This window comes from Pelmatolapia mariae, linkage group LG22 (assembly GCF_036321145.2).
Source record: "Pelmatolapia mariae isolate MD_Pm_ZW linkage group LG22, Pm_UMD_F_2, whole genome shotgun sequence".
In the NCBI taxonomy this organism is placed as follows: Eukaryota; Metazoa; Chordata; class Actinopteri; order Cichliformes; family Cichlidae; genus Pelmatolapia; species Pelmatolapia mariae.
The window spans coordinates 18,110,787-18,133,795 of record NC_086245.2 but is presented as its reverse complement, the minus strand read 5'-3'; the positions used below and the strand labels follow the sequence as shown (position 1 = coordinate 18,133,795).

Sequence of the window (23,009 nt, the reverse complement as noted above, 5' to 3'; positions counted from 1 at the left end):
ATAATCCCACAGTTTGGCTTCTACAAAAGGTCCAGTCATGTATAACTTGCACTTCATAGCTGCTCTGGGGCTTTTTCATAATTGCAGTAAACATACACAGATATCACATACAAAGCCATCAGGATGCCAAATAATGTGCTCATAATCTTAAATAGTCACATACTGAAATAATAATATAATAAAACCACCACAGTGATAAACATCTTAGAGACACACTCACCTTCTGGCTTACTAGTAAATAAGTGACCGCCTTAAGTGATATGAAAAAAAATAAACATTTAAAAATAAAGAAAAATTATCCTAAGTTCAAACCTGAAGGTCTCCTCTCTGCATTATTTCTGCTCATCGTCATAGAATCAAATCCTCCTTGTATTCTGTCTCTGAGGCCAACTGCAGCTTATTTTTGAATGCTTAACCACAAACTGACTGTAGGTAGTAATTATTTAAAAAAAAAAAAACACTGGGAAACAGGGCATCAATTTACAAGTGGTGAAGAAAAGGTGTTTGCCCCCTTAGTGATTGTCACGCTTCCTTAAACAAATTGTAATATTAGACAAAAATAACCTGAGTGAAAAAAGCAGTTTTTAAATGATGATTTCATTTATGAAGGTAAAAAAAACAGTTATCCCAGCTTACGTGGTCCTGTACAAACTGAATGAATTAAGTGTGAAAACTTTGATTTGCTGATTCAAGAAATCACTTAAACTGTCATTACACAGTGCTTTCTATCCTACCACAATGTATCTGATGTTGATATAGAATTATTGCATGAAAGGCAGTGAAATGTACCCACTTTTATCCCCACCAAAATGTTTATTTCTCCTTCTGTGCTTTTGATTAGTGTTAGAGCTTCATGAGCGGAAAAAAAAAAAAGTTTTCCCCTTTACTGATGGTTTTTTTTTTTTTTTTAAACATACATCAACACTTCACACATTTAGATACTGGTTTATTATGTGCATTTATTTTTCCTTTTTCAAACATATTTTCATGCGCTCATGTGCAGCATTTACACATAAACATTTTAAGTGTTTGAGAATCTTTTGGCTCATTGTGTTTTAAAGATAGTGCCTCAGCAGTGAGAAAGAAATCTGTATTCACAATCTTAAAAGGAAACTGTGTCAACATATTTCAGCACCAGTGAAGCTGAAGTGCAGCTATTACTTTTATCCCATGAGGGGTCCCTAATATAATGTCCCAAGAGTCTAAGTGTTGTTTTTCAGTATACGCTGTTAACAGTGGGTGTGTGGTAAGCGTGAAGCAAAATGCAGTTTTTAAATTATATAAAATAATGGGACAAAAGCAGAGATGCATTATTTTTCTAATTTTATTGATGGTAATTACCCATGGTTTAAATTTTATCACTCATCCAGTAATAATCATGGCTTTAAAATTAAACTGACTTCCTCATCACCCAAAGTCACCCTTGTCCATTTAAACACGCAATAGAAAAATATATACTTAATACTTTGTACAATACTGGTTTTGGTCCAAACAAAAGTGGATCAGAAAAGCCAATATACCTTTAGTCACCAAAGGCTCTCCAATTTGCATTTAAGCTCCTTTTAAATGGATTCGGGCAACTTTGAATATGGGAACTGACATAATAAATTCTAAAGACAAAAATGCTGAATGCGGAGTTTGTAACACAAAAAATTCAACTTCACAGATTAAAAAAAAAATCACTATTTACAGGTTTTTATAATAATATTCAAAGGCCAATTAAGAGAGAGAGAGAGAGAGAGGTGGGAGAGGCAGAGAGAGATAAAGGGAGAGTAAAAGGAAATCAGGAGGAGGGAGGGAACCAGAGAGAGACAAGGGGCCACAAGAAGCAGAGTTGAGGAGCGAACCAGAGAGAAATTAAACATGTAACAAGAGTTTCGAAATTACGCATTTACAAAGTCCTAAAGGAGGTGAACGAGGGCGTAAGCCTCCTGCCTGGTCCATCCTCCGCAGTGCATGGATGCGTTTTCCCCTCTCCCACACCCCGCCCCTCCTTCCGTCCTCCCCTGGTTTTTGTTTTAAACATTCATTTGCTTGTTCACCTGTGGCAGTGCTAGCTAGCAACCCAGGTGAAAAAAAAAAAAAAAAAAAAAGAATTAAACAAAACTCTGTCGTTCAGCTGTCATACACACACTGCCACACAACCTCATCATGTACAAAGAAACCAAACACACCTCAAGTCTGTACATAAGAGGAGGGGAGAAAACAAGCACTCTGCATTCGTCACAAAGATTAAACGGTCATCCCTGTACATACAGCACGCTGCGCCGATGCCGCAGATGCATCTCCACCGGCACCCTGCCACCTGTGACGCAGCAGTTTGCAGGATTACCACTGGAGATTGGCCGCACAGCTCTCACTACCTCTCTGCATATCACAGCTCATAGCCTGATCACCCATACTAATTAATAAGTCTACACTCTGCAGTTTTTGTCTTTGTAATTTTATTACAAAAAGTCATGCCTAAAGTCTAGCAGACATCTGCCCGTGTTGAAAATATAGATATGACAGTCTTGCTTGTTTTTTATTTTAATATCGAGTGTGTGGGATGTTTGCTTGATTTTTGTTCTCTAAGTCAGCGTCATTGTTCGGTCAACAGTTTTTGTGTAAGTGTCAAATCCTGTGGGGTGGTCTCACACATTAAAAGCTCCCATCTGCATGTGAAAACCTGTGAATAATCAGCTGAGCCCAAACCCGACATAAACCTCGCCCACCCAACCAACCCCGAGCACAGAATGATGCGCCCAGTCTCTGCCCTTTATCGAATGGTAGCAATTTCAGTGTTTGTCCAGTTGAAACCTTCCAGAACTTTATTCAGGCTTTAGTGGGGATTCAGTCGAGTCATAGTAACGTCTGAGTTCTTGTCAAGACCGCGACAATCTACTTTCTGCGCCGCACCGCTGTCTTGATCTTGCGCCCTGCGATTGCTGGCTGTCCACCTGAAGTAGCAGTGAATGATTTTGTAGACCTGTGGGAACAGACAAGTCCCGTTAGAGCATCACCACATACATACACACATACACAAAATCATAAATACTTTGTGGCTGAATCTACTGAACTGCACATCAAATATCTGCACTGCAGACAGCTGACTCTATTTCTGAATACATATTATACAATGCTCCCCTGGGGGGGGGCATTTAAAGAAACATTTAAGCAAAAATTCTGACTGCCAGTGCTACCTCTCAGCCTGCTAGGAGAATTCATACCTATGGTATGAATTTCAAAATACTGTTTCACCTTGTCCTCAGGTGCTCTCATTTACAAGATAAGTTGAGGTCATTGATGGTCTTACTCTTCCAAGATGTTTTGACGATGTACCTATGGTATCAATTTAAAGGCCCTACGCCGCCTCGTTCTCAAATGATAGCGAATGACAGCTGCAACTAGTGACAGCATCTCACATACATCGATGGTGGTATCATTTTTCTATCTGATTTTTATTATTATTAATATACACTTATAGATAACAGCCCAAATACCACTCTTTAAATATTTAATTTAGGATATTTAAGGCACGCTAACTTGGATTTAAGCTGTTTTGATGTGCATACACTGGGAAAACTTTACATATTAGGTGTAAACTGAGAAAAAGCAACATACCCAATATTGAAAGTCGGAGTTTGCCCAAAGTTGAATCCACCTCCAGGTGCACCTGATTGGGGAGCGATAGAGGGGTTGGCGGGGGGAGCAGGGGAGGCTGAAGATCCTGCTCCGAACGTAAACACACCTGAGGTGTTGTTGGTTGTAGCTCCAAATGCACTGGTTCCTCCAAACTGAAAGCCTCCACCTGATTGAAAAAAAAAAAAAAAAAGAAGGTGTTACATTTTAATGTCACAACTAAAATCATGACTATTAAAGGCTCGAAAGGCAGCCAGCCACTCACCTGGTGCGGGATTAGCACCTTGCCCAAATACAGGGGTGGAGTTACTCTGCTGTCCAAAGGCCGGGGGAGGATTGGGTTTGGCCCCAAAAGCTGGGGTCTGGGAAGGTGTGGCTGGGAAAGGAGATCCGAAAGATGATCCAAATGAAGGAGTTTGGTTGTTCCCGAACCCAGCAGAGGGAGCCGAGCTGAAGACAAATGGGGTTGGACCTGCAGATGGAGCTGTGATTGAAAAAGAATAGAAAACATAAATACATATGTTGATCATAAACAAATTGATCACTTATAATACCTGATGTAGATACTTCATAGTTACAGACCTGATGAGGAGGCAGCAGAGGGCGCTGCTGCACCAAAATTGAAGGTGGGAGCAGCAGCGGCAGCAGGAGCAGGAGCAGGAGCAGCAGCAGCAGCAGCAGCAGCAGCATTGGTTGGAGAACCGAAGATGAAAGGCTGAGCTGGAGCAGGAGCAGGAGTGGAGTTGAGAGGAGCAGCTGACGGGGCAGGTGGCTGGCTGTCCTGACTCTGGCCAAAGATGAAGTTTTTAGCTGGAGGAGCGTCACTGGAGGCCGCAGCAGGCTGACCAAACATGAAAGTGTTTGGAGCTGCAGAGGGAGCTGGGGCCGGTGTGGAGGTGCTGCTGCTGCCGCTGGCAGCACCAAACAGACTGGGAGTTGGGGTGGAGGACGATGAAGTGGTGGAGTTGGTGACGTTGGTTGATTTACTTGCCAGGAAAGAAAAAGCTGGTTTTGGAGCAGCAGAAGCAGGTTCTGTGCAGGACGAGATCATGATGGAGATCAATAAAACAGCAGAAAACAGCAATTAAACCCACAGTATCCTTTTAAGTCACCAACACACACGTCATAGCAATGAAAGACAAACAGATGTTTCCAGGTTATCACACATCCTGAGGTCTTAGTAATACAATGAGGGAATAGAATGTTTTTAAGCACAGAAGCAACAGACCTACACAATCACAGGGTGAAAACGTGGATATTTTGGCATCTTCTTGTAAGAAAAAGATTACAATTTTATAAAATGAATCTACTGAACTGCAGCAAGATACTGAATCCCAGAATTGCTTAAGCATTTTTTTATGATAGTAAAAGAAACTGCATGAATGGTCTAGAAACCACAATCTACCCAAAGTGCTGTAAGTGACAGAAATTTAAGTACCTGCAGCACTTTTTCCAAAAGCGAAGGTAGGCTTTGGGGCTTCTGAAGATGATGTTTCATTCTTGTCTGTTGACTTTCCAAAAGTGAAAGCAGGTGGAGGTTGCTCTGTTGGAGCATTGGGCTTGCTGAAGGAAAAGCCACCAGTGAAGGCCTGTGTAGAATCTGCATCCTTACTTGCAGCAGCAAAGAGGAAGGTAGACGGAGCAGAGGAGGTAACCGCTTCCTTCTTTTCCTCTGGCTTACCAAAGGTAAATGTAGGAGCAGCGGGCTCTTTAGCCGCCTGTGAGGACCCAAAAGTAGGGACTACTTGTGGTGCACTGGTGGCCAAACTCGGCTCCCCCAGTCTCCCAAATACAGACCCGGCTGTGGCTGCTGAGATGCTGCCTGAGCCGGTGTCTGTATATGCTGTGTCACTCGAAGATGTTTTACTGTTACTATTTTCTTGAGAGGAGGGAGGCGTGAAAGTAATGGAGGATGAGGAGGTTGTCGAGGTGACTGATGTTTTCTCTTCGGGTTTTGAAAGTCCAATTGTGAAGCCTCCCTTAGAAGAGTTGCTTTCTGTGCTAGAAGATCCAGTTCCAAACACTATCCCACCGCTAGCTCCAAACTTAAACCCAGAACCTGCAGCAGGCTGGTCTGACTTTTTATCATCACTAGAGGCAGCCCCAAATTTAAAACTCTCAGACGAGCCACCAAATTTGAACCCTGATGCAGCAGTAGTGTCTTTAGAAGTGGTTTCTGATGAGGAGCTTCCAAACGGCACTCCAAATTTGAATCCACCTGATGAAGAAGAAGAGGTCGACTCAGTGAGCGAGCCTCCAAATTTGAAGCCTCCTGCTCCAGATGCCGAAGTACTGTCTGATGTGCCAAACTTAAAACCTCCAGTACTAGAGGCAGAAGATCCTGAGGTTCCACTGGCTGAGGAACCAAAAGTAGAACCAAAAGTAGAACCAAAGGCTGAAACGAGAGGACACAATTAAAGAGGGTAAAGTCATGTAATGAAACAACAACACAAGAGAAAACCTTTTAGTACCCTACACACTTAACTAGTATTTACATGCTATTGAAAAATACTGCAAGTAGAGTGCATTTATTACCCTTGGGTTCCACTTTAGCTCCAGGTTTGGCTGCCTGACAGGCGACACACTGCACATCAGATGCTTTATTCTGCACAAGACAGACATCACATTCCCAGGCTCCCTCCGGCTTCTTGAACTTTTCTGCCAATCCCAACACAGGGGCACTGCTGATTGATGAAGAGGCTCCTGCTGATGCTCCTGCACAGTCAATGATGAGATCATGAGGGAAAAAAATAAATACATTTTTATATATAAGTTGAAGAACTGCAAAGGAGAGCTGGTGCAACCTAAAGCCAAGATTCAGCAACATTTTTAATTCATTACCTGGTTTAGCACTCGTGCAGGCCACACACTTGGTGTCCTCTGCTTTGTTCTGCACCATACAGGTATCACATTCCCATGCACCCTCAGGTTTTTTAAATTTGTCTCCAAACCCGGTGAACTCTGTAGAAACTGCGGCTGCAGGAGTAGGTACAGTCTTAACCGGCGAGAAGGCCGAAGAAAGAGTCAGTGAGGGTTTGAGTCCCGTTCCGGGTTTGGCCGTTTCGCAGGCCACGCACTTTACTGCATCAGGTTTGTTTATAACAAGACAGGTATCACAGTCCCAGGTGCCGGAAGGTTTGGAAAACATTGTGCCAAAACCTGTTGTGGTTGTAGTGGTAGAGGTGGTGTTAGTGCTGCTGCTGCTCTCCAGCCCAACAGAGGTGGAGGGTGACTGTTTACTGTCCATGGATTTGGATGAAGACTTGGGCTGTGGGGCTGCGCAGCAAACACACTTCGTGTCTGACTGCTTGTTCGGAACCAAACAGACATCACAAGTCCAGTCTGCTGAGGGTTTGAACAAACCACCAAACCCCGTTGAAGAAATGGAGGAGGTTGCAGAGGGGGCAGTGGACTGTGTGGACGTCTGCTGGGGAGTAGCATCGCGAGCTGGGGATATCTGAGCGACTGGAGAGGCGAAACCTGAATAAACCAGAACATTAATTAAAGCAATGAACTTCAAAGTCAAACATCTGAAAATCTTTGATAACACAAAATACAAAGACTAACCAGGGGCTTTGAGAAGATCGAGGACGCTGCCCTGCTTCAAGGTCTTGGCTGGTTTGAAAGGTCCTTCAAAGTCTTCTGTGCTTTTTTTTACAGCTGCTTTTACTGTAAACATGAAAACATGAGACCAAAAACTCATTTCAAAGTTTCTCAGTTCATACAAACTAAAAGGAAGCCAGAATTCATGATTTAGGCTTCAAAGAGCTCACTCCACAATTACTTCTAACAGGGCGACGTCATGTGCTGAACAGTGTCCCTTAGCGCTCCTCTGCCAATAAACGTCAGACACCAGCATGTGAATGTTAGAAAAATGCTTAGGCATAGAGGAAAAGCACTGAATTGGACTTGTAGTATGAAGTGTTTTGCATACTCAATGTGAGTAGAAAGAAAGCATACAAGTAGAGCAGGGCGATATGGCCAAAAATATTTATCACGATATATATTTGAAAATTTGCGATAACGATATAACTGACGATATAATTGATGCGAGACAAAATACAACTCCACAACTTTACTAGCGCAAAAAACCCATCCATTTATTTTCACTTAAACAAGCAGCTGTTTTTTTATGTGCATTAAAGCTATATAAAAATTTAACAGTGAAAATGCAAATTTCTTGCTGAAAGTTTAGCCAAAAGGCATTTCCAGTAGAAATGGGCTGACATATCCTGAGCATAACCATGTATAATATCCACTGAAGTTAAAAAGAGGTGCTTTGCAACATTAAACTGCAGTGTGCCAAATAAAAAAGTCAAATACATTTTTTTTTCGGACCATAAGGTGCACGGGATTATAAGACACATTAAGCAAAACAAAGCAGTCAGATAAATCAAACTTTATTCAACTCATTCTTCTTGCTTCCTCCACTTCTGTACCATTGATTCATTAATGCTGTATTCTATCACAGCTGCTCTATTCCCATGTTGTTGCAGTATATTAATGACTAACCTTCTATAGTGGATGGATTATCTCAGTTGTTCTCCTGACTAAAGTTTGGTCCATTTACAGCATCCTGCCATGAGATTGCATTTGTCTCTAACCATCAGGAACCCTCACGTTAGCTTTTATTAAGTGGAAAAGTGTTAGCGTTCATCCTGCAGCTTCACTGTTATGTTATGCTAACATAGCTGTGTCACTAGCGATCACGTAGCACATCATTATATACCAGCTAGGCCAACTTCAGTAACCCTACAAACGTCACTGCTGTTTAGTTTTCTGTCTTCATTTATGTTGGAAGTGATAGCAGAGCAGTATGTTTAAATTTTTTCAGAAATCTCTCAGTCAGAACATGCTATATCATACTTAGGTAACTAGCGAAACTAGCGAGCTAACTTCCGCTAACTTCATGCTAACTTCTAACTCCGTTAAATGTAACAAATTCTGTTTTCATGGATGCCTGGATGTTAAACTTCATTGTTACACCTGGTAAAGCAGCAATGCTGATCGTTTTATTAAAGATGAAAGAATTTAGACAGTTTTTAACTCTCAGTGATGCTGCAGTGTTCGTTTGACTTTGGGACCTAAAGGGGACGGAGTTTTGGACCCAGATTACTCCCAGATTTACGAGCACCTTAGTCCGACAAATACGGCAATAACGACAGCCCACTTGCATGTTCTACAAAAAAACAAAACAAAAAAACAAAACAAAAGGGGTTTGGTGGGTATCTGACAGACAAACACCAAACCAGTTGCACCATTTTTACAAACCAATTCTGGTTCATCCGTTTCAGTCAACGATCCGCTTTCCCCTTCTCATTCTCCGTTGCCGCCATGCTTTTTCAGCCATGTGCGTATAAAAACAAAGGCACTGCGCATGCGCGTTTTACCCATATGCCTAACATTGTACTGGTATTACGGTGAACGGTATAATATGGCCCAGCCCTACATACAAGTACGAGTCCATTTATCATAAATCATTTCAGTAGAAGGAACCACGCAAAATGGGCGCTTCACTCTGACTGTACTGTGTCTTCTTTGTGGCTGCTCACCGTCTTTTCTGACTGTCATGCAGATATACATCACACCGCACAACAGTCAAATTTCAGTACAACACACATTAGCAAGTGCTCACCAGCCGACACGCTTGCGCCATGCTGCACTTTGCTCAATAGAATAAAATAGTGCTGCCAGCATTAATCTCGTTAAAATGACGTTAACGCCATAACTGCATTAACGCGGCAAATCTCCATTAACGAGCTAACCGCACTAACGCGTTGTCTGCCCCGTGCTGCCCCACGCACAGGGCAGTCCGCGGCAACTCGTTAACAGAGATTTGCCGCGTTAATGCAGTTATGGTGTTAACGTCATTTTAACGAGATTAAAGCTGACAGCACTATTTTAAATATGTTGTCACATTGTATGTGAAAGGGCCTCTGGCATTTTTGTGACACAAAACACTTACCTGCTGCTGCTATGGGCGTGGTCAGCTTTCCATTCACCATAGAAGGACCCAGCTTGGCTACAGGTGCACTAAAAGTAAATCCAGCCTACAGAGAAACAATTATCAATTTAACCTTCTAAAGAAAGGTTGTGTAATTATTAAAAAAGTAGAAAAAATACTTACAGAGGGGGAAAAGGAAGGTGGGCTAGCAGCAGTGGTTTTGACAATAGGGGAGGAAAATGTGAAAAGTACACAAGGTGGTGTTGATGCCGTTGGTGGATCCTGTAAAAAGTGAAAAGAAAAAAAAAACCCTAATTGGTGCTGACTGAAAAGCATTATTTCAGTCACTTACTCACCAGTAAAGTCAAGTTGAACTAGTTCAAAGTTTGTTTTGATGTCAATTAACGATTGAGACTCGCAGTTTTATGACAGAAAAACGCTCTGATGCTTTAAGACGTACCTTATCTGGGACTGTTTCCTTAACAGGAGTAACAGTTGGGATCTTGGGAGAGGAGCTAGTGGAAGTGTTGATTGGCGGCAAAGGAGAAGAGAAGCTGAAGGTGGGTAATGCAGATGTGCTGATGGGAAGTAAAATGGCCGGGAGCTCTGGCACCTCCGCAACCTGCAGTCAGAAAACAAGCAGAAGCAACACATTATACCTTTGTTTCTCTTACTGGATGAAGACTGTGATAACTTACAAAAAGATCACGATTAGATAGATCAAGATCTCACCTCATCTTCCAGACGTTTGGAGGAGGGCCGAGCACTGGTCTTCTCTCTCTTCATCTTTCCTCCTCCAGAGCTCACGCTGCTGACTGCAGGTGTGCTGGACAGAGGATAAACTGGGCCACTAGAACTCTTTGTGCTAAAAACAACAACAAAAACAAACAACAAATACAGGTATAAACAACCATTTGAATCAGTTAACTTGTCGTGTTTTCTTACTTTGAATAAATTGACTAAAATAAATTAATTTGTGAGATAAATTCTCAACAAGATTTTTAAGAATGGACATAAATCTGAAAATGTAAGAATAGTAAATGGACTGAGGAAACTGTCACCTCAGTTTCTCAGAGACAGGAACATCGTTCTTAAGTTAGACTTGAACCTGATTAATCAGAGTCACTGTTTTACCTTTGAGATGGACCTGGGGTCGCTTCGGGAAGCTGTGGTGATTGTCTTGTGTGCTATGGGAATAATGCAAAAATAAAGGGATTACAAACAGTTTTTATATTTGATATATTCTGACTGGCTGCAAATACAGAAAAATCATGGCGGGAGGCAACACTGTGCAACTAACCGTATCTCTTGTAGTCCTGTCTACAGCTCGAGTCACTCCTCCGGGGGTTAAAGTAGGCCTGAAGGACACAGAGCGGTTTCCTGACACAGAAGCAGCAGGAATCACAAGTTTTTGCACCGGTGGAAGGTTAGAGTCCATCTGGATTTAGGAGAAAAAAATAAATAAAAATAGAGTTAACTGAGAGGGCAGTGTTTAATTCTTGGTCTTTTCTGTGTCCATATTCAGAAACAGTTAATTCCTTTCTACTCAAAAACGAAACCGATCTGAAATGTGAACATCAACTTCTCTAAACATACGTAAAATTTTACTTCAAAGATAACTTTATAGCAATCCTTCAGATGCTGTCATAAAGAAATTGCTATGTGGACCTACAGAGGACTGTCAAGATTATATTTTAATTAAAAAAATATGGGGTTCGTATCAGGATTGCTTATGTAAAACTAAAAGAAAAACAAAAATAAAATACCACTGCCTCAAGAGGCATAACCAAGAAAATTCTATTAACTGCTTGGTTATATTTTGAACCATGCCAAGGGTAAAACAGAAATTACACATGAAAGCCCTGGTTTGGGTAAGCAGGGTTTCTTGTTCAGACCTGTAAGGGTGAATACACCATTGTTCTGCACTGCAGCTGTCACAGCTGGCAACGCCTGACAGTTATTACTGAGGACAAGTTCATTCCAGAGCTGGCACAATTTAACAATGGACAGCACTTAATATAGCGCACATTAACACCATTTCATGAGCCAACTACATAGTAGCCTGCCAGAGTTTTGCTCACAGGTGTGTGAGGACACATAAGAGACACACACAGAGTGAGGAACAGCTGAGGAGACTCCTGTTAATAAGCGTAAAGGAGACCAAACCGGTAGGGGACAGAAATGACATGAAGACAAATTGCAACAAGTGCTGCTGCACTTGTACAATGATCTCCTGTTTGTATCACTAAGCACACTGCAGAGGACACTTGAGAAATGTAGACGTTGATCTGCAACCACAAGCTTTCACCCACATTCAACACCGTTATTAACGAACCAGAGGTACGAGGCTAAAATTGGACAGCTATGAGCTAACTAAAATTTTGATGGCCACATATACTCTGAAACTGGTACTTACCCGTTTCTTTTTAGACGGGAGATGTAACGCATCTGGATTTACACCATCCACTGGCTGCAAGACAGAACTCAAGTGAGAACTTTTTGGGCTGGATGTGGTGTCAGTATAACAAAATAATATAAACCAGCTTCTCAATGTCTGGGGTGTTTATCTTCACATCATCTGCTGCAATGTACAAAGTGTCACAGAAAACTGATGCTTATGCTGAATATTAAAAGCTCTTACTGGTGACAGTAAGGGGGATGAGGCTGCTGCAGGGATTCGCTTGGCATCCTGTAAATGAAGACAAATAAATGTCCATCAGGTTTAAAGATTTTAAGCAGGAACACCTGCCAGAACATTTCGACAATGTTTATATTTGCATATTCACTTCCGTGTGGGACACCAAACTGAGATGAAGTATAATTTCATCTTGCATGTGTGTACTCACAGCAAGTGGGCTCGACATGCGCTCCAAAGACTGCAGGATGCGTCTGGCTGTGGCGCTGGTCACCCCGCAGGGCTGAGCACCAGCAGGCTTGGCCTTGATCTGTCTCCTCACCGGGGCCTGCATATAAGATAAACTACTTCAGTCTACAGTTTAATCAATAATATTCAAACTATAATGTCAATATCACAAACAAACAACTTACCTCCAAAATTTTAAACATGCTCTGTGCAACATTTATTGTTTATTAAACAGAATTATTGCCAATATGTGAGCATATTATACCTTTAACCTCTCTAGCATTTTACAGCCAACAGTGTGTGGACTGGTGTCTGTGCGCAGGACAAAAATTGAATGCTGTGCCTCCTTTTCATTCCCATCGCCAACAGTAAGCAACAACAGCTTTGAAATGGATTCCAGTAACCACTTATATATTTCCTTGTGTTGCCAAATACACCGTTTACAGCAATATTTTCATCATCATTTGTATTATGGTGGGCAATCTTACATGGCAACACATGGATGCAAACAGAAACATGAATACCAGAATGACGAGTGGAGGTGAGACAGAACACACATTGTAGCTCGGAAAGAGAGAACAGCGAGTCGAGACAAATGAAGGATCTTACTGCTAACCCAGGAACTACCTCTGTATCAAGAACTTTATTTAGTTACATAAAGTCTGACAGAGACCAAACTGTACTTTGCATATTATGCTGCACACTGGTCCTCAAAATGGGCCACCACAAATTCGACCACCTATGAAAGAACCATATGAATGAATATGGAGCAAGTTTACGAATGGGAAACAAAAGAACCATCACATGGTCAAAATAAATCCTAGAGTGAACCTTTAAGGTACAATGTTTATTATTTGATGTTTTGTATAATAATATTTTATGCTGGGTCTTTAATCATTTAGTTTTAAGAAGTATTTTAGACTTTATACAGTCGCATTTTTACATTCTTAAACAGTTTCTCATGAGTTTTAAATAAAAGAGACAAATAATCGTATATGAATGAGTACTGTTCAGTCCTGAGTACAAAATTAATCATGTAAAACAGAAACATATCAGGATATGAGATTTTAATCATACCACACAGTCCTAATAGCTTCCACCAAACAGACTCCAACACAAACTCAACAAACACAAAACTGTTGTGGTTTTGAGTGGCATTTTGCCAAAGGCAACATTAGCAAACAATCAAGCCAAGGTTGGCTAGCTACGTGCTACATCTGGTACCAATCACTGTGGTCACAAAAGCAAATAATCCTAACATCAGCCAGACACAAAAAGAAGAAGAAGAAAAAAAAAGACAGTTTTATCTAATAAAGTCCACCTGGATAAGCCGGACTACATTACACTACCAGAACAACAGTCTACATTAGCAGGGCATTCATGTGTTTTTCTGGATCAAACCCGACCCTCAGAAACTACTGCAAACTACTACAATGTTAGACAATCCTAACACTCCTGATATATATACTCAGATATACACACTTTTTATTACAAGATTAAAAATATACTTCAGTGCAACCCATGATTTCACTGTTTTATTCAACACAAGCTACATTAAAAAATAAATGCAAGCACACCTGTAAATGTAACAGAATGAATGCATGAATATTATGTTTTATAAGGGTGTACAACCAAATAAAAAATAAATAAATAAAATACAACGCATAAGACCTACTGCGATAGACTGCCACTCGGTGCCATGGTAACAATAAAAGCTTCTGTTTTAACACCATACATGACCATCATCTTGCTCACCTGATACGGTGTTCCAGGACGACTGCGCAAGCTCCTGACTGCAGCTGCACCACCATAGGTGGTCTTCCCGGGGTAGAAGGGTGAATCTCCAAGCTGGCTAGAGTTCAGCACCGTGCTGTTTAAAGTGGACTGGAACGGAGGAAGGTAAATATAATTCTGAGTCATTTTTTTCATACATTCCTAAATTAGTTATTATCCTAATTTATGAGAGGGCTATTTGTTATGATTTACTTTACTTTAACTCATGAAATAAGAAAAACATTTCAAAATAAATCAAATGCAAAGTTAAACTGCAAATATGTGTTATAGTGCCTTCAATATACAATGAAAGTCAAAGGTATACTATGACTTTTACTGGTCAAAGCATAGCTTTCACATATTCTTAGAAGTTAATTAATTATAATCTCCTGTGGTTTTACAGGGAATTACTAACTGTTACATTAGAGCTTCCTAAAACATGTCCGACAAGCTCAGACTTGTATTAGGCGTTACTCTTACTTTTTTGTTTAAATATTCAACTATTGTTTTGTCTTGTTAAAATCCGAGTTAGACTGAACAGTAATGCTACTTGCTATGAATTGGTTGGCCTCAACTTTGGTGCCAGTGGCAATAAAAAGTAAATGTAAAGCAGCCTAACATTACTAAAGTAATCTTGTAAACAAGATATTGTCTCTTAGAGGGATAGTAACAGTGATTTTACATATTATCTAGGGCTGCCACAATTAGTTGACTAGTCACGATTATGTCGACTATCAAAATCGTCGACGACTAATTTAATAGTCGACGTGTCGTTTCAAGCTTTGTAAGATCCCAAAAGACCCAGGAATAAGTAGTAGAATTTAAGAGTGTAATAACGGACTGAAACAGAAGATGGCAGCACTGTATGTACAAGGATGCCAGCTGCCGTTAAACCCCGAAGAAGAAGAAGCTGTGTCCCAGAATTCATAGCGCGGCCCTGCTCAGTTTCCAACAATGGCGGCAGCTAGTTAGTTTTAATATTACTCTTATTACTCTTTCTGGGTCATAAAATAAACGTTTAACATATTTTCAGGCGAGAATGTAGCTGTGTAAACTTCAAATATCTGCTCAGTTTATCAAGACACCACATATTTTCAAAAGCGTTCCGATGTTTTCGGAGACGTCTGTTACCCACCAGCTCGATAGCTAGGCTCACTAGAGCCGGTGAGAACACCGGACTCCCGGCAAATCGTTTTTGAACCCACCGTCATCTTTTGCTACTCAGGTAGCGATGACGCTCTGCACTGTACTCAGGTTATCTAAGCGATGTAAGTCACTTAGATAACTTAAAAATGTTGTTTGGCTTTTTTCGGTATTTTATTTGTTCCTGAGTAAATCAGTTTGGCTGAGATTAAAGTTATAGTTTTTACACAGATGAATAAACGTCAAGCAGACAACTGATCATCAGAAGTGCGAGATGGTAGAGAATATACTCCGGTGTCCTGTTATATTTTAGATAGCAAGGAGCAGACATCTGAGTTTATTAAACTTCACCGAAACAATCTGCAAATTTCATTAAAATGTAATAAACTATCATCTTGTCTTTATTTTTAGTTAGCACATACCTTAAACACTTAAAGCTGTAAGCTAATGATAGTTATATAAGAGCAGATGTATGCTGGTGCAATAAGCTGTACGTTGTACGTCCAATGGATGCATGATCTGATTAATCGACTAATCGCAAAAATAATCGGTGACTAGTCGACTATCAAAATAATCGTTTGTGGCAGCCCTAATATTATCCAACAAAAATATCACTGCTGTGATAAGCAAGCTTCACCCAATCATGTGCCTCACTCATCTCATGGCACCCTGGTAAAACATGTATGAAACTCTTCTTTAAGAGCTTTTTACAAACATTACATGCTGAGAGATTCAGGATCTTGTTGGACAGACAAACACTCACATTGGATGATGTTCCAAAGACAGACAGGTTGAAAGCAGGCTTTTTCAGGCTGGACTGGGAAGGTTGAGGTCCAGAGTTTGTTCTGTCTGTCTCCGGGGACCAAAGCTGAGGAAGTGATGCCGTTTTAGAAGTGGGGACATCTGAAAAAGAAAGAGATACTGAAAATCTCTATAATTCAAGAGAGCACTAGTTTGTTAATCTAGCTTCTAGCCGTGGCTCTATAGGGCTTTGAAAATCTGTCCAAAAAGTGTTGGATATAAAATGTAATTTATTTATTTATTTATTTTTTTAATTACAGCACTTTGTTTTGGTTATGTGGCTGAGTTGTTTGTATACACTAGATTCCCTCTACCTGAACTGCCCATCCACATATGCAATACTTATTTGATTGCATTTTAATCTAAAAATGTATCCAAAAAGCAAAATCACCAGTTCTGCTTAGTCTGAGGCAAGAAAAACAATGTTTATAAGAAGATCATAAAAATCAACTCAAATTATAACTTTTACGTCAAATCTGTTCAGACTCCCTTTCTTCATCCTGTAATTACCTTACTAGCTGTGCTAAACGTGGTTTCATCCCACAAACAAACAGTATTCAAAGGGTAGAGTCCTGGAATAAAGAAATGCTATATGTATAGCCGTATATCAGCTTTGCATATGCAAATGTCCAACACATTGCGGTCAAGGCTATATATGGGGTTGTAGTTGTGTGTTTACATTTAAACAACAGTAGCCAAATAGTCTGAACACAGACCGGTTTAACGGCACAACAGATCCAAAGAACTCAACACTGAGGCTCAATTCACTCATCAACTGATAATTAAATTTGTTCTAACTGCTTCACTATCTCAACCCACTTTGGAGGAAAAGCGAGTGTATGCAGAACGTTACAGATTTCATGTTTGTAGCTGCCACTTTTTAAATATTTACATTATGTCAGATTACATTACAAAACACTTAAACACGCAAATCTGCCATCTATTTACCCTTGTCAGATGCACGGGAGGAGAATCCACTTGTGGTGGAGATGTTATCATCTTCATGCTGTGACAGGTTATCCTTAATCTCTTTTACCAAGGAGAAGCCAGTGGAAAAGGGTCCAGGGGCTGAGGAGGTGGAGGGCTGTGAGAAGAGGCTGCTGGAAGCCCCCAAAGTTGGGGAGGAGGCATCCAGTGGGGTGAAGTGGAGATGGGAGCGACTAAGAGGAGGTCGAGAGAGCACATATTCCTGGAAGTTCAGGGAGGCTCTGCTTGTTGACGGCTCTGTGTAAGAAGGACAAATGTGACAGGTGAGCTCAGCAATACAAATAAAATATCACCACTAACCATATGATCTGAAAGAGCCCTCACCTGTGTTACTAGTACTTGGCTCTGGGGAGTCACGTCCATCGAGGGGAGGTGGTCCCTCTTCACTACCATTAGGAGGAGGAGGAGGCGGCTTGCAGTTTTGCTCTGTCCCATGTATATCCACTCCTCCTTCAGGAGCATCGCCATTCTTGAAATATTTCTGCAGCCAGGAAGGAACGATGCTCTTTACTGTGTCTGTCACTCGACTGATGAGGCCTGACTGCTGCTGATAAAACCAAGAGGAGGGGAGAGGAAAGAGTCAATAAGGGTGTAAAAAAAAAATATTTTCATTAAACATAAAAAACAAACCAAGTCAGTATTTGCAGCTGCTTCATTTGAAAATTCCTTTGACAACTGGCACTGGACACTATTCAATGTATGTAAAATAAAATTCCCTGCTAAAAGTGTTGCTAGTTGAGTCTTGTGGATTTTTCACTGTTAACACCAAAACACAAAAAATCCCATGCTCGGTCAAAAGACCTAATAAACTTGTGGTAAATCAACTCCACATAACCGAGAGTCATAAAATCCTTGGACACTTCAGATTAGCAAACTACAGCTATCAACATTGGATTTTTTTATTTGAATCAAGTGCACAGCCCGTCATTTGCAATGAGACTCTATTCGTCTTCACTGGCGCAAAACAAAACAAGCACAGAAATTGGGTCAGGCACTGTGCATGCTTCTGTGAAACACTGAGCAAGTGACGCTGTGCACTGTACTCAGGTCAAACACTGGATGAATTCCCGTCGATGCAGAGGAGTCAAATCTCCTATATACCATGCATAGAAAGTAAATGCATTTCAACACCCAGTTATACTGGGACACACATTTTATCATTTGTAACTTTTCTAAGCCATCTCTGAGAACAAAACAATCTACAATTAATTTAGTTCCCCTCATTCTTGTCTCCCTACTGGGTAGCTCATCAGTCTATGCAATTTAGCTCTGGGCTTTGTATTCTAACTTCCCCATCTTGGACTGCAGTTGACAACAGCAGTCCTTAATTTGTCCTGCAGAAGAACTGTGATTCACTTTAACTAGAAACTACAGCAACTAGAGAGCTTGGTCATGGACCTCTACACACAGTTCTCTAAGGCTACAAAGCGAGCTCGACCGTTAGCAACTGCAGTCCATAATGATGAAACTCATCCACAGCAGGAGACACTCAGTGGAGAGCAGCTAATTAAGTGCTTGGTGATTTTTTCCGAAATATAAGCTTATTCTGAGCAAAAGTTTTAAATAGAAATGTGATACAGCACGCAAACTGTCAGCCAAAGATGCAGGCAGACAATCCCAGCTGTGTGCAAAAACAGCTAAGCAATGATGCAACAAGAACTACAGGACTTAAAATTTTTTCCACGGTTTCTTTAATGTCAATACCTCTCAAAACCATGTCCAAAAAATGTAGCTGTGAACAATTTCTGATGCATAAACTGCAAATAAACAATGCTCCAAGTCTTTGTACAGCACACCTTTTGGATATAACTCCCACTCATTGCAGCCACACATGACTAAGGGTACAACCTGGTGAGCCAGTCAATGAAATCTGCGCCCTGGGTGATGCTGATGACTTTACTTCTTTAGTCTGTGATGATAATGCATGTGCATTATCATAGCTTTTATCAGAAGTTTAATTATTTATGAACATACTACAGGTGACAATTTGTGTAATTATTAAACCACAATAAACATCGGTCATAATTTGACATCTTTGAGTTAAAAAGTTATAGAAAACAATTAAACACAGATAAATTAAACTTTTTTGCATGTTAATCTGTAAGTTCTTACATTTTAGAATTATTATTTTTAAATAAAAAAAGTTTAACTTTATACAGGTTTTCACATGGCACGTTACACGTTTATAATTTACGCATATGAGCAACTGCTATTGCAGTGTGCATATACTCCCTGCCTCTGCCACAAAATACAACCTAAACACGAGGAACACTGTGCCCTTATTGATAGCACTCTTCTTGTTTTAGTGTAAAGTAAAAAACTGTAGTTCTGACTACCTTTCGCATACTGGCAAGCTAATCTTCATACTAAGAAGGTAAAAAGGGTGTTTTCACATATGGATTCGATCTTGGGAAATTTTTCTAGACATTATTCAATTCAAATGAAAAATATCCACCCAAAAGTTTGTGTGAGGTCAGACTGAGCTGATGTGAGGACAGTCCAGTGCACTATTGAGCGGTCTTGCCTGCGTCCTAACTCATTTATGCTCTGCTAGCTTCATCAGCTAAACCAAACAGAATATTTACAGCAGTGTTAATATGTCTGATATGAACTGTTTCATACTGACTGCAAAATGTGAGAAAAGGAAACTTCAGAAAGCATCCTGACCAGAGACACCAAATGTGAAAACAGTTCCAGAGAGAGGACTGACCGATCTCTCAGCCTGTAGCTAAGTTTAACAAGAACCTGCCAAATTTGAAGCTATGTGGCAAACAGACTTTCAGCACACAGACCATTTTACTTTTGGTTTGTTCTTAAAAACAAAACAAAACAAAAAAAAAAAAACTCAGCCTAGCAGCCTCATTTTCAGTGTGTAACCTGAAACAGCAGGTGAAAAGATTAGTCTTCTTCAGATTTAAGCTTTTTGAACAGGTGATGTGATAAGTGACTAAGTGGATTCTAAATTGGTGGTCTTTTGATGCAAGAAGACATTTATTGAAAACATACATTTAATTTAAAGTCCGGTGTTATTGCTGTACTTGGGTGTCTTCATATTAAGACATCAATGCTGTTTGTGATAAGAGAAGGTAGAAAAGGAAGCTCTGAGGAAAAGCACCAGCTTGCAAATGCATCTCTTGGAGACACCATGTACCCCGCAGTGACTTTCAACACTTGATAAGCTATATATGCTCCTTCCTTCCTCCTTATCTATGCCACACACCTGTGGGGCACCCTGTACTTTACCCTGTGTGCAAATACACTAGTGTATTCACATGTGTATAAAATGTGAAAAATGAGCATAACCACCACCATAGTGTTGCTTTGAAAAAAATAAATAATAAAAGCTATCCATCAGGATTTCTACTGTAGACACAGTAGCATAGCTAAGACCCAAGAGTGTTGCACGAACTGCACATCAACCTCGAGAAGCCTGAAGTGAACAATATCTAATTAAATTGGTGCTCTTATTTTTAAAAAAAAGAAAAGTGAAGCCAGCCCGACTGTTTTGAAGAATTGCAATCCTAGAAGTGAATCAAGACAGAAACAGCACAAACACTGCATGTCTTACCAAGCTCCTTCTGCTTTCTCAACAAAGTGTTGTGTAAACAAAACTGATGATGAAAAATTAAACCTATCTTTTAAACTGTAAATAAGATTTGGGTAATTGTTGTTTGTGGGTGAGTGAGCCTTTACTTAAATGTGAAAGTTCAAACACTTCTGCATCATGTGCTATTGAATCGATGCACAATTTAAAAAGACTTAACCTTGACTCACATGTAACAGATTTGAAAAACTATTCAACTTCTTTTTGTGTTTCATGCTACAGTTTCATGTACTTGTCTTCATTGTTACCATGAATGCCATTTCTATTTTAACACTATGTGCGAAGTCAAAAGGGTACATTGCCATGGGATCAATGCTGAATTATGCAAAATCTGGGTTGCTGATTATGTGAGATATGCTGTTAAGAGCTGTAACATGACACTGGCGCGACAACAGCAGAGCTTGGAAAATTACATGAATCTTCTTTTTCTGCTGTCGGTTAACTGGTGCTTTTAGGGTAGAAGAAGTGTGAATGTTTTTCTGTGTATATGCATTAGCCCTACAACAGTCTGGCGACCTGCCCAGGGAGTACCCTACATGTCGTTCTATGACAGTTGGGATGGGCTCCAGCCCTCTGCCCTTGTGACCCTGAATTGGATTCTGGTCAGTTAGCAGCTTAATAAATCACTGCCACAACTTGTAAAGAGTCAAACATAGTCGTACGAATGCAATCAATTATAATACTTGATAGAAACATGTTGATTATACTTGATTTGTGATATTACCTGATCCAGAGCATCAAACATGGGAGGAAAACAAAAACCATGAAACCCAGAAGAGTCGAATTAAAAAACGTGTAGTATTTTGTTTGTATAATCATTATATCTTGATGGTAAGCATAAATAATATCTATCCAAAATCCTGTCTTACTTGAAATTCATAAATGTGACAACTTTGTGCTGGTGCTGATGATTGTACAACTACGACTATTAACGACGATCGTCAAGGACAGTCGATTGTATATTTCTCAAAAAAAAGAAAGGAAGGAAGATTTCCAGTTAATTTGCACTCCAGATAGACAATACACTTGTAGTTAACTGGAGTTTTTTTTAACTGATAAGAAAACAAAAGTACACAAGATTGTCGAGTATCAGGACAAGTCTTAGCCACCATTAAGATCACAGGGTGGTTTTAAAGCCAACAATACCACTGTCCAGGCGGCAAATATACCCACTAAGGTAACCATGTGGGTTTCCAAGCAGCCAATGCTCTCTGCGCAGTTCAGCTGGCTTTGATTTGGCTAACGGTGCCTAGCACTTAAAAGGTTTCCACCCAGCCGCCCAACACAAGCTTAAAATGGAAAACAGTTATGTGTACCCCGAGACAGTTGTTACTTAGAACCAAACCATCTTGCCACGTCTACCTGCAACAGTATGATGCCTCAAAACTTAAGAACCGAGGACAACAATGCGCCGTTCGCCGATGTTAGCGTCCACTAGCACTAGCTCCATCGGCTAATGGCTAGAATCCTACTTCCTCGCTTTCTACGAACTTTGTTAACAGTTAAAAACTTACGACTTCAGCAAATGTTGGCCATCTCAACTTGTCGCATGTGAATGAGCACTTAATCAACACTCGTTACCTAATGTAAACGACACACCGTGTTGCGATTTGACTGTCAAGCCCGCCTGCTTTTGCTAACCTATGAGCTAGTTAGCTAGCCTTTAGCCGTTAGCATTTCCTGTGCATGCTAGCAGCGCGTGGAGGCCACGAGCGCTAACTGCAGGCCACAAAATGTCTCCAACTAAACAATAACAAGACCTCAAGAATACAAGCATTACAGTCACTGTACGGTCCTCGAAACGGGCTTTAAACTTAAATTGTTCATTCTGTTTACCTGTTTACTCTTGGCGTAAGGTTTAGAGGCAATATGATATCTCCTGCTTCTAATTTTCCCTCCACCCGTGGCCGCCATGGCTCTTTCGTCTGAGTATCTTTCGGTGTTTCGGCGCCGGATAGCTGTCATCCAACACAGTAGCCACTCTCAAAGGAACTATGGGAAATGTAGTTGCACAACCTAACAAAGGAGGTAAACTCGACAGGTCAAACCTATGGCATCATGGGGATAATTATTATTATAAGGGTAATAAGAGCAATTATAAGGACATTTGTACATTTACATTGACCAAAAATAAATAAATAAATAAAAAATCACAAGTTAAACAACATATTTGTAGGGGGAAAAATAAGTTTTTTTCCTTTTGTCTAGGCATTTTCAGGATTTTTTTTAAAATGATGTGGTAGGGGGGAGGGATATGGAAGCTTCTTTCTGCC

General features: G+C 40.4%; 1 protein-coding gene across 2 annotated transcripts; it reads right to left on the bottom strand.

Annotated features, from left to right (window-relative positions):
• Positions 1 to 950: 950 nt before the first annotated feature.
• Positions 951 to 22,690, bottom strand: nup153 (nucleoporin 153). 2 transcript variants are annotated; one of them, XM_065470882.1, is made up of 22 exons: positions 22,573 to 22,690; positions 17,457 to 17,676; positions 17,094 to 17,369; positions 16,108 to 16,247; positions 14,184 to 14,312; positions 12,412 to 12,528; positions 12,207 to 12,254; positions 11,982 to 12,035; positions 10,866 to 11,003; positions 10,700 to 10,752; positions 10,298 to 10,430; positions 10,026 to 10,187; positions 9,749 to 9,847; positions 9,587 to 9,671; positions 7,189 to 7,290; positions 6,463 to 7,101; positions 6,157 to 6,336; positions 5,060 to 6,016; positions 4,204 to 4,653; positions 3,887 to 4,105; positions 3,604 to 3,790; positions 951 to 2,968 (listed from the first exon to the last, which is right to left on the bottom strand). In XM_065470882.1, the coding sequence occupies exons 1-22, from the start codon at positions 22,648 to 22,650 to the stop codon at positions 2,881 to 2,883; spliced, it is 4,554 nt and encodes a 1,517-aa protein (XP_065326954.1). In that variant the 5' UTR covers positions 22,651 to 22,690; the 3' UTR covers positions 951 to 2,880. The 2 variants fall into 2 exon arrangements, with proteins under 2 accessions (XP_065326954.1, XP_065326953.1); XM_065470881.1 differs by having other exon boundaries at positions 17,457 to 17,679; positions 22,573 to 22,675.
• Positions 22,691 to 23,009: the final 319 nt, after the last annotated feature.

What these genes read in the sequence shown, in the direction of transcription:
- nup153 (XM_065470881.1), bottom strand. Translation starts at nt 22,650, where the DNA reads ATGGCGGCCACGGGTGGAGGGAAAATTAGAAGCAGGAGATATCATATT. An exon ending in GTCCTGGAACACCGTATCAG is followed by an intron (nt 12,529 to 14,183) that starts GTGAGCAAGATG and finishes TCTTATATGCAG; the next exon opens with GCCCCGGTGAGGAGACAGAT. An exon ending in CTCTGCTGCCTCCTCATCAG is followed by an intron (nt 4,106 to 4,203) that starts GTCTGTAACTAT and finishes TTTCAATCACAG; the next exon opens with CTCCATCTGCAGGTCCAACC.